Here is a 10,365-nt window from a genome sequence, read left to right on the forward strand (position 1 = left end):
ACATCGCTTGTGGTTCGGAACCACGTCGTGCACTGGAACAAAGGGTGGTTCAGCTTCAGAGAATGGTAGAGATATTGCTTTGTCTACAAAAAATCTTTTCACTCCGACTGACTGGTAAGAGCGGAATCCTGATATGACTTCGGTAAATCAACATTTCGCGCAAGATGTGCTCGCATTCTCTTTGGTATGTAGAGAAGAAAGCCTTATCCCTTTAACGCTGTGACTGTGAGTAATACAATGCTGCGCAGTCTGAAGGTAGGTTAACAGAATTATTGTCTCTCTACATAGTCGTATGCGTTTTGCTTCTATCTGGGCTTGGTAGGTTGCTTTTGTTTATCTCGACACTAAGCCATTTCCACTCAATCTCATTGATGCAAACCACATACTTTGCTTAAGAATTTGGTCGTACAAATATTAGCAAGTCGAATGTGATTGACAGCCTGTCCCCCACTAAGACTGGAGCTACATATTGGAGGCGTCCATGTCTCCTGGAGGTGTATCAAACCCCATTGATGTAGAACAGGAAAAGCGCGTTGGTTTTTTCCTACTCGTATCAATGAGTAAGAGCACCACGGTCTCTCCACGCAAAAATTGGAGGATCTCCTCCAAAACGCGACTCGTACGTTCCGGCCGCCCATCTGTGGGAGGATGCTCGGTGGTTGACATATTAAATCTGAGACCGGTCATCTTAAGTAATGTTTACCAAGACTTCGCTGTTAAGCACATATATCTATACGATAAGTTGTCTACCGGCCAGCAAATTTGGCACAACGTTTTGTCGGTGAACAGTTTAACTGTATCCTACCGGTCAATTTATGCTGACAACATCATGATGAGCCATCTTGTTTAGACAATCCACAATACCAACAATACCAGATGCGCCTTCTAGATATCCGAAACAAAATCATACAAATAGAATCCGGGTTTTGTCGGATGTGGCAGGCTGGCCCAATAGTGTCACCGAATGCGGAGAGGAATGAACCCGTTAGCATATTCCACAATTGTGCACATATGTGCTCACCCAGTCATAGTTTTGGACCACCAATACACAGTGATTACCGGGTAGCATGCATATTCACATTCGAGGTGGCCACCACCTATAGTGGTATTATGTGCATCGTTCAGTATTCTGAACCGAGGTCCCGGTCATGAGACATTTAGGCTATCGGAATCCACAAGCTAGGATTAAGCTTTTTCTAGCGCGGGATGCTGGTAGCTATCCGGATGTCCCGGTCATGAGGTACCACTACACGCTGAGTGTTGAGTGGGGCAGTGTTGTTATACAGTATGCCTTGAGAAATGAACATTACGGTGCGAACAAGCAACTGATCGCTTCAATTAAACGACCTTATCATTGCACGATGTCACAATCGTGAGATGCATCGTTTCAAAGTCGATTGGCACGAAAGAGCATCCACCACCACATTAGACCGACACGGCTTATACCTTACCTTATAGGTATACTCGGCAAGGAAGGATAACCATCTTGCCGTACTCTGTGAGAGATGTGGTGACGACGTCCTGTGCGCAACGACGCATGGTCATTTTGGATTACAAACGGACTAGAACCAATCAAGTAACCCTCAAGCTTAACTTCATTGCAAGTAGTTTCCCGAATCGCGGCACGCATGAGACTTCTTCCAAAGCCTTGAATGCTGCCACTTTTGCCGCACCCTACACATTTTGAAGATATTCGAGAAAGTCGTGCCATACGAACATAGTTATAGCTTTATTCGTGCTAGTGATATGGCCAAGTCGTTTTCTAGAGGTCCTCTTGGTACAGAGGTACCGGTCAAGCAATCATGTCCTTTATCTTCGCGGGATCTGCCCGCAGGCCTGCTTTTAAATTAAGCAGCTTGGAAATGGATCCTGTCGGCTTTAAAGACACACTTGACTAAACTGGCGAGCGGCAGACTTGAGCGCAAATATTCGAGTACCGCTTGCTAGTTTTCGATGTCATATTTCTCGTGCTCTGCGCGATGACAGACAAATATATCGTGCTAATAATTTTTTTCATCGCCGCGATGTGGCCGGAACAGCTGTTCTATCAGAAGATTGAGCTTCGCGTGTGTATTCGGCTGTCCCTATTGTATTGCCAGCCACTCGCAAAGCATCCTGCAGGAGTACTTACCAAAGTGAGAGAGATGTCACTGCCATTCCTCACATGTTGATACTCATCACCAACGCAGATAAGGCCGCTAAACAATGTATGCTGTTCTGGAGATAATCTACCCTTGATTCGGCCTTCGCGCCAAAACCTAAATTGCATTTAGCTTATCATAAGCGTACAAAAAATTGCCGATGATTCGGCCTTGCGCCGAAACCGTGATTGTATTTAGCTTATCATGCATAGAAGATTTGCCACGTACCGTAAGCCTTTCTGACCAAGAACACACCGCCGGTCACGAACCCGATTTGTATTTTGTACGGGAGAAAGCGTCAATGACGTCATAATGTCCATAGGCAAAGGCCATTACCGTGTGATGCAATATTTATCTTGGGATCAAGTCGATTCATGATGGACTTCCCTATTCGGAAGTTATGCTCTCTTGTTTGGCTCCTCTTTTTCTACTAACCACACCATTTCAGTGATCTCGCCGTTTTGCAATTCAGCAAATATTTCCCAGGGGTAACTCTTCCAGCTCTTTAAGAGCTTCCGATGGAGGTAGTGAGGGAAAACTCCCAACATCAACTACTGCTTTTGATGCTCCATTCAATAATGAGCAATCGTTCTGGCCTCTCACCCGTACAGCTTTACTGCTCCATATGGGATGATCGTCTCACGGTTGCAGTGCCGTCACACCATAACAAGATTAAATCAGCTTTCTTATTATCACTATCTAGCCCTTTTACTCACGACTTACAGTCACTCTTCATCTCCAGCAGATTTGCCACAGGAGATTGCGACACCCAGTCACTGCAACTCCCCATTGAACCTCCCAGAAGTGCCTTGCCCTTCCACCGGAAAGACATTCTGAGGTAGTCGTCCTTTCTCGTTTAACCGAGATGCTCATTGAATTTAGCCCCCCCCCCGATTTCTGTAAGAACTATGCTTGCTACCCCCTCTTCCTTTTAACCTTCTGTCGAGGCACCTTGCAATACCGATGCTACCAATTTTGAGCTATTTCATAATGAGCACAAGAGCTGTCGCAGCTTCTCGCGCGCGGCAAAAGGCCTTCGCTTTAGTTGCCAAGGCCTCATCAGAAGAAAAGTACGTGTCGCCTGACATTTGTGCTCCCCAGTCAACCCACGAGTCGAAGCGCTCCAGTGAGCTATAAAAGAACGATCTTCAATCCGGATTCAAGATTTGATGATGCTTTATGTTGTTAAAGTTCGCACTTTTAACTTAACGATGCGAAATCCCCCTTCCACGCTTTCACCAGTGTATCTGCTGTAAAAAGCATGATTTCGTACCTGTTTGTGGTTACCTCAATACCTTTGTGTACTGTCTTCTGTTGTTGACAGCCGCGCGTCAAACTTAATTGCACGACGATCTTCTATCTATCAGGACTTTCCACGGATTTACAGAGTCCGCAACCTTAATATAATCAATAGCCGAGCTTAACCCCTCCAAGAGAGAGGACACATTGACCACATCTGCCGTGAGGAAATTTAAAACCCAGTTCCTCTCAATGCGCCACATTGCGCTTACTGAAACTTGATTATTCTCGGCGAGCGGTTCGTCGTACTCCCTAAAGTGGGGGCCCAAACTTTCAGACCTCTCAGCCGATGGCAATGTTTGCAGGCAGGCGCAGATGTTTTATACTAGCGCAGGTGAAACATCTGCGGCCACAGTGGAGCTAATCAGTAGCCAAGAATCTTTCTCTCCTCTCAATCAGCACGACTAAGGCCCAACACTTTTGACGCGCTCGTAGAGCTACATTCTAGCACCTCTTTCTGCCTTCTTGGCACGGAAGTTGTGCCCCGCAACAAATGCGTCGCCCACCGCTTCGTCGAAAATGTTGGGTGGACGTGGAGCACTCAGTGCGAGCGACACCCGTTCGCAGACCCACTATGAAGATTGTAAACTTTACGGCCACCGAGATATGTTCAGACACCCTTGCATCGATTATACCTCTTTACCTCTCCACCAGAGCTCGAGCTTTTGCGCACCAGATACGGCTGGTTAGGTGGTGCAAACTACCTCAATCTGTCGCTTCGTAATCTCTTTTAATTCGTTACTGCGCGTAAGTTTTCATTCTCGTGCACTACCTCCTAGCTGAGAAACGCAAGCGTGGTAGCCTGTGATTCTGCATGGTACAAGGCCAAATCCGTGATAATGACAACTGTCCTTTTTTGAGAGAGTAATTTCTTCGTGCCGTCCTCATAGGCCTTAACTTTAAACAACAGCGGTATCACGGGGACTATCTATTCGTCAACCGGCGCCTGACTTAGCAAATAAACAGAGATTGATCCCACTAGGCTTGAAATAGAGAAATTTTAGCGAACCTAACACTGTAAATTTGTATTGCTATATTTGATTCTATTCAGCAATTTTCCTTCTAATAAGTGTCTCTCTATTTAATATGCGGCAGCAGCCCTCGCTCGTGTGCCTCGGACCCTCCTTCTCGAAGATTCGATTTCATGAATTTGATATTCCAGTGCTTTAAATATTCACAATTAGTCTTCAGTGTAGAGTGAAACTCGTACGATTGTGGTGTATTGTCAAAAACACAATTGTACCAGTTGTGTAAGGATATAGTACACAATATCACAATCCTTCCCTTATAAACAATTGCCTAGAACTGTACAGAATTAACATATAACACTGTACCATCTAGAGAATCGCGGTATTGTTAAAAACTCGATGATGGACTCTGAAAAGAAGACCTCTTGTGGTATACATGGGCTATTAGAACACTTCAAGCATTGAGGGTGATTTTCTTATGAACAGTATCAATTTTAATACAATTTCTTGGAATTCACGTCACAGTTGAAGTAGTAGAGCAAAAAGTTGGTATTTGATAAACATCGGTTTTGCTCCCGAGTGAAGTGTAGCGGGGTTATTCGTACCCAGAGTGTAACGGAGTTACACGTGCCCTTGTATGAAAGGGGGGGTCACACAAGATGGTGTGACCGTACATAGGTGTGAATTACAAATGTAGGTGTAATCATACAATAACGTGGCTACGCCTTAACAAGAATCCACTATGTGGCAGGATTGCCAGTAGTAATGCATATAAATGAGATTTGACTACATTAATTAGTAATCACAAATTAATTAAGAAAACCTAAAATTCTAGATATGGCGGCTCTGCCGCAGCTAAAAATATTAAATATACTTTCAATTTTGAACGGAAAAGCGTCTTAACCTTGGTTAAGGTTTTATATACTTAGAGGTAGCGGATTGCAATCCGCTGCACTCGTTCTGATTCTTGTAAAGAACGATAACCTAAACTTTGCAACATCTAAGCAAAGAGCTACGGCAGCTTCGTTACATGAAGTGTACGAGCCCAATCTCTATGTCCATGTGGGTGCAGACACTAAATGTCAAAGCATTCTTTGTAAAGTGTACGACAACCCAGTCCGGTCCACATCTTGGTGGGTCGACAGCGACGATGTACAATACATATAAAGAACTATATATGACTGTACTATATAGAGAGATTTAAGCTATTGGAGCCCACACGCTAGGAATAGGCTTTCTCTAGCGCGGGATATCGACCCATTTCGAGACCGGGCCTGTTACGCTATGACACTTTATCGGTCTCCTTTCACTCAATTATCACACACCCAATTGGGTACGGGTTGGCAGGGCACCACAGGAATGTGATTGCACGTTCACGTAAGTGACCTATCTCCGGCGTCCTTGATTTGGATCCTATGGGTATCGAAAACCAGACCAAGCTACAAACTAATTGAGCCAGGGATCGGTATAATAAATCCAAAGAGAAAAGACTATATAGTCCCTATGAGATGTACTTGAAGTCATACACTATATAGTACTAGATACTACAATATATAAATGTTGATGTACTATATGCAATTGTATATAAGACATTACAACTAATTTATTGACCGTATTGTAATATATAGTAGTACTATATACTAAAGACCCACATATAGTACATCACTAGTCACCCATTTAAAAAGAGATGATGTACTATTGTAATATTACATATTGTACTATATAGTACTATAATATAGTACATCATTACTGGCTTCGCTAACTCTAAAGGTGCCTAGGGGTACGCTTGACCCCGATTTCAAAGTAGAATTAGCGGATGATAAACCCTAAATGATACGCTCTGTCCGCTGTCGGAACTCTTAATCTCATATGAGGGTTTTCACTCTTAAACTTTGTGAAGGGATAATGGCTCTCGATCTAACGCATCCCCTACAGTAATCCTTCTTTCAATTTAACTGTCAATTTGATATAATTTTGACCCCAAGTGAGTTGACAAGTTTCATGAGTTGATCATCACGTCGCTCTAAACCATTTATTCATTCTTTTCGCTCATGATACTTTATTTTTTCGGCGATTTTATCATAATCGTCATCAATCTAATAGCATAAACTATTTCTTCTGTTTAGCATTCGAACTGGGATGCTCTTCCAGATTAAGAAATGAACTTACAACCAGGATTCAATGTTTAACACCGGTCAGTATGCCAGACAAATCCAATTTAATCTCTTCACAAACCATATTTGTTTATTGTAAAGAAGCCGTTATCGAACTTCCACTGTGCTGGCTCGGTCATTTCGAGTGATCAATCGGTACAATAGGAGGTTGTTATTGACCGAACCACTGTACAAAAAAATCTAGTTAATGAAAATGTGAATATAGCTTTCAAGGTTCTTACTGAAACAAGCAATTTTGTATTGGATGAATGTGCCACGTCAACGATCCAAAGGTCTAGTGGAGCGGCACAATTTTGGCTACTTTGTCTTTTATGATAGCTAAAGGATTGACTGACACCTACTCGAACTGAGGAGCTGCCAAATCATTGCTCTCTCCTGCTATTGATCAATAAAGCTCAAAGCTTGCATTTGATGTAATGGGAGGTAGCGCAAATATTCAAACCGTATCGAAACCCAAAGTCTATGTGGCTCCTGCTGGCGCCGTTGCTGCTGGTTCGTCATTTACGTCGCTCATTATCTGGCTTGCATCGGGATATCTATGACTATTACAAGAAGTGCCCAATGCAGATGAATACGTGCACTGTTATTTATTTGGATTATAACAATTCTACTGTTTTGGTTGGTGTCGTACTATTGCTAGTTTCAGCAACGATACGAGTTTTGGTAGTATCCGTGAAATTTAAGCCATGCTAGTGTCGACCATGCATTCTCTGAAGAAAACATTCCGATACTTCGAGCAAATTACGAATAAATCCACTGATGCGCTAGGCGCTACTTCACTTGGACGGTGAGTAATGGCATTGCTAACCCAAAGCGTTTGATGATGCAACTTGTCATCACTAATCAACTGCAACCGCAGGTGCTACGGTGTTGGATATGATTAATCTCTCCTGTAGCCAGTACCCGCCACGACAAGTCCATTTGCCGCGTAGAAAAATCTTCAAATTATAGTTGGAAACGTCCTTATTAGGAACAACCCGTCAGTTTTGGGTATGATTTATTCGTGCAAGAGATGTCAAAGTCAGGTGGAGATGGCGGCCTTAATGATGTTACATCGGCTGCTCAGCGTCAATGATAGTCTTTGTACTAAATTGTAGTTGTTGATATTGGTCATCGTCTTCTTAGCGATGAAGAGTATTATCGTGTCTGGAGCTTCCAACTGCAACTACGTGCCCACCATGTATTACCACGTATTGCATGAAGTGGTTGAAACAGTCGATACGGCTATGGCTGGGACCAGTCTAAGGCTGATCTTGTCAATATACGTGGCTAATCAACCCAATCATGAGTGGCTTTTTCTCCGATCATCAGACCAAGCAAAAAGCATGTGATCGCTATGACAATGTCATGGCAAAGAGCGATTTTGTTCAAGGCAAAAAGCTGAAGGCACTCATTCAAAAGAAGATGTTGGGTGTTTCAAGTGTTGATTCACTTGCTGAATCCTAAATGTGAATTTGATCAAACCACAAAAAAGCTACCTAAACGTCCTTCTGGAATTATCAAAGGTGAAGCAAGTGAAATCCTATGTTTAGTAGGAAGAAGCATGCGCTATCAACTGACGCAGACATTGATATAGAATAACCCACAGCACCTGAAGATTCATCCGACGATTTCTATAGCGGCATGCATAACGTTGTCCAAAAGGTCATCAATACTCGAGCATATAGTAAGGGAAAAAAGACTTTGAAACAGTTGGTGGATGACCATGTTCGGAATTATCTTAACAAACGAAGAGATTTAGATGAAAGGATTAAATGCGATGGCGTGAAGAAAAGGCTGATCACTTTGCTGATGAAGTCAAATAAAAATCTGTGACGAAAACGAACCGAACTCCGTAACAAATCTCCCACTGACAAACGAGCAACAAAAAAGCTGCTAAGCGAGCTGAGGACGAATCCTTGAATACTCGACAACTCTTTGAAGACTCGAATGTTGATGAGAGCAGTAATGATGAAGAAAGAAAGGAAGAGAAGAGATTACGCAAGTTAAATGCTGGGATAAAAATGTATTTACTGACGATATCAACTAGCTCCAAAAGTTCATTTGGAAATAACTTGTAAGAAAGGATCCAACTTAAAATTGGCGAAGCTCTCGAGCAGCGCAAAGGCAAATAATATTTGAAGACAATGCAATTTGACCGCCAAGAAAGCACAAGATACTATGAAGCAGTCCAAAGTTGAATCAAAAGGCTGGCTCGATGGAATCTCTATCTAAACTGAACCTTGTTCAAGTACTTTTCTCATTGAAAGCTCAATACCAGCAGCATTAAAAGCGCAAACCCAAGAGTATATTGATATCCATCCAGATCACTCACTGTCGCTTTCCTACTTTCATATTTTCATCTGGCATATACCACATACTTCCATTGCATCCAGCGTACTCAGTCCAAGTTTTGCTTTGGTCTCTCCAATCTGACTCGTTCCAACTTATCATAGCAGTCCAAATTGATTGAATTTGGTGTTAGAGTCTCTTGGAGTCGCCTACAGGACTTGTGTATATGGATTGCACACAGACACCGTACACTGACTGGGCCTAATCCCAGATTGCTCTAAATGTTTCCTTGTACATTGTATTGATAACAATTTGTTTTCCTCCAATACTTATCGTGTATGAATTTGATCTAGAGACGTGCAAAGTGGCCGATGGCGATCTTATTCCGATACCGACTCTACCAGCAGAGGCGTCTGTGATGTTGTGGTCATTAAAACTAAATCGTTGCCAGTAGTAGTACCAAAAGATGCTTGAATTAGTTGAAGTCGCATTCGTTGCATTGATCAATTGCAATGAGGTGATTCGTTAGACGATTCCGTGAAAATGAGCATATCATAGTTAGCAGATTCATCATTGAGTGCATTAAAAGCTTCAATGTAAATGTTATCAGTGTAAGAGAAGCAGTTTCAAATATGGCTCGTTGCAACCTGTTCGTAGTCAAATATTGCTTAATAAATAGAACTAACTAAAAATTTAGTGAATGGAGACGACTGCTACCAAGAAAATGGCCACCATTTAGAGCGTTTGCACTTCTTCTTCAACCTCTTCTTCTGGTAATTTGATAGGAGGTGAAAAGGAGTACGCATCTTCGATCTTATTCGACAGCTTGTTTTCCACACGTCCAAAATTTCATTCATCGCTGTAAGTATTAAACAAATGCCAACAAGTAGCATTCCCACACGTGAGCGCCAGTACTTAGACATCCTTTTTCGTCTTCGGGTATCTTCGAAATATCTTGATGACGGCATAAAGTACTGCACCAATGGGGGATCAAATGGCTTGTACACTGCTGAAGTGACCGCCATCACCAAAAAGCAATGTGTGCAAAAGTGAGATAACGTACCTTCATCCTCATCATCGGCTCACGAGCAACCACAATGAATGCTTCATTCTCTGGTGTCCCAAACGCTTCGATTGATGAGCATAGCGACAGAGATTCTTTCACATCGTACTTCGCACGATTCTCGAGCACTGTCAGGTCGAACGCATCACAGTTCGCGAGAGCATTCGGGTTCTTCTCTTTCACCGCATGTCGCAAAGCATCAACAACTTCGATATCCACAACAACAGCGTCAGATCCTCCGTCCTCTCCCACGAGCTCCGCGCCATCATTTCACAAATTTCAAGAGTAAATCCCTCATCTGAGATTAAGTGTTCTGATAACGAACAGAGCGTATCATTTATTTGCTGATTCTACCCCAAAATCGGGTTCGAGTGGACCCCTAGGCACCCTTTGTTAGACAGGGGAGCAACTAGTCTTGAGATGAGCTTTTGAGAACTGATTGAATGTAT

At 42.8% G+C, this 10,365-nt stretch overlaps 1 protein-coding gene across 1 annotated transcript; it reads right to left on the reverse strand.

The window, feature by feature from the left end:
- Positions 1-9,721: 9,721 nt before the first annotated feature.
- On the reverse strand, positions 9,722-10,253 carry PHALS_13261 (uncharacterized protein; the record flags this gene model as incomplete). The annotated part of the gene is made up of 3 exons (XM_024728983.1): positions 9,722-9,859; positions 9,917-10,171; positions 10,242-10,253. The coding sequence occupies 3 exons, from the start codon at positions 10,251-10,253 to the stop codon at positions 9,722-9,724; spliced, it is 405 nt and encodes a 134-aa protein (XP_024579405.1).
- Between the last annotated feature and the right edge of the window lie 112 nt (positions 10,254-10,365).

This window comes from Plasmopara halstedii, assembly GCF_900000015.1.
Source record: "Plasmopara halstedii genome assembly, contig: Scaffold_658, whole genome shotgun sequence".
Taxonomy (NCBI): domain Eukaryota; phylum Oomycota; class Peronosporomycetes; order Peronosporales; family Peronosporaceae; genus Plasmopara; species Plasmopara halstedii.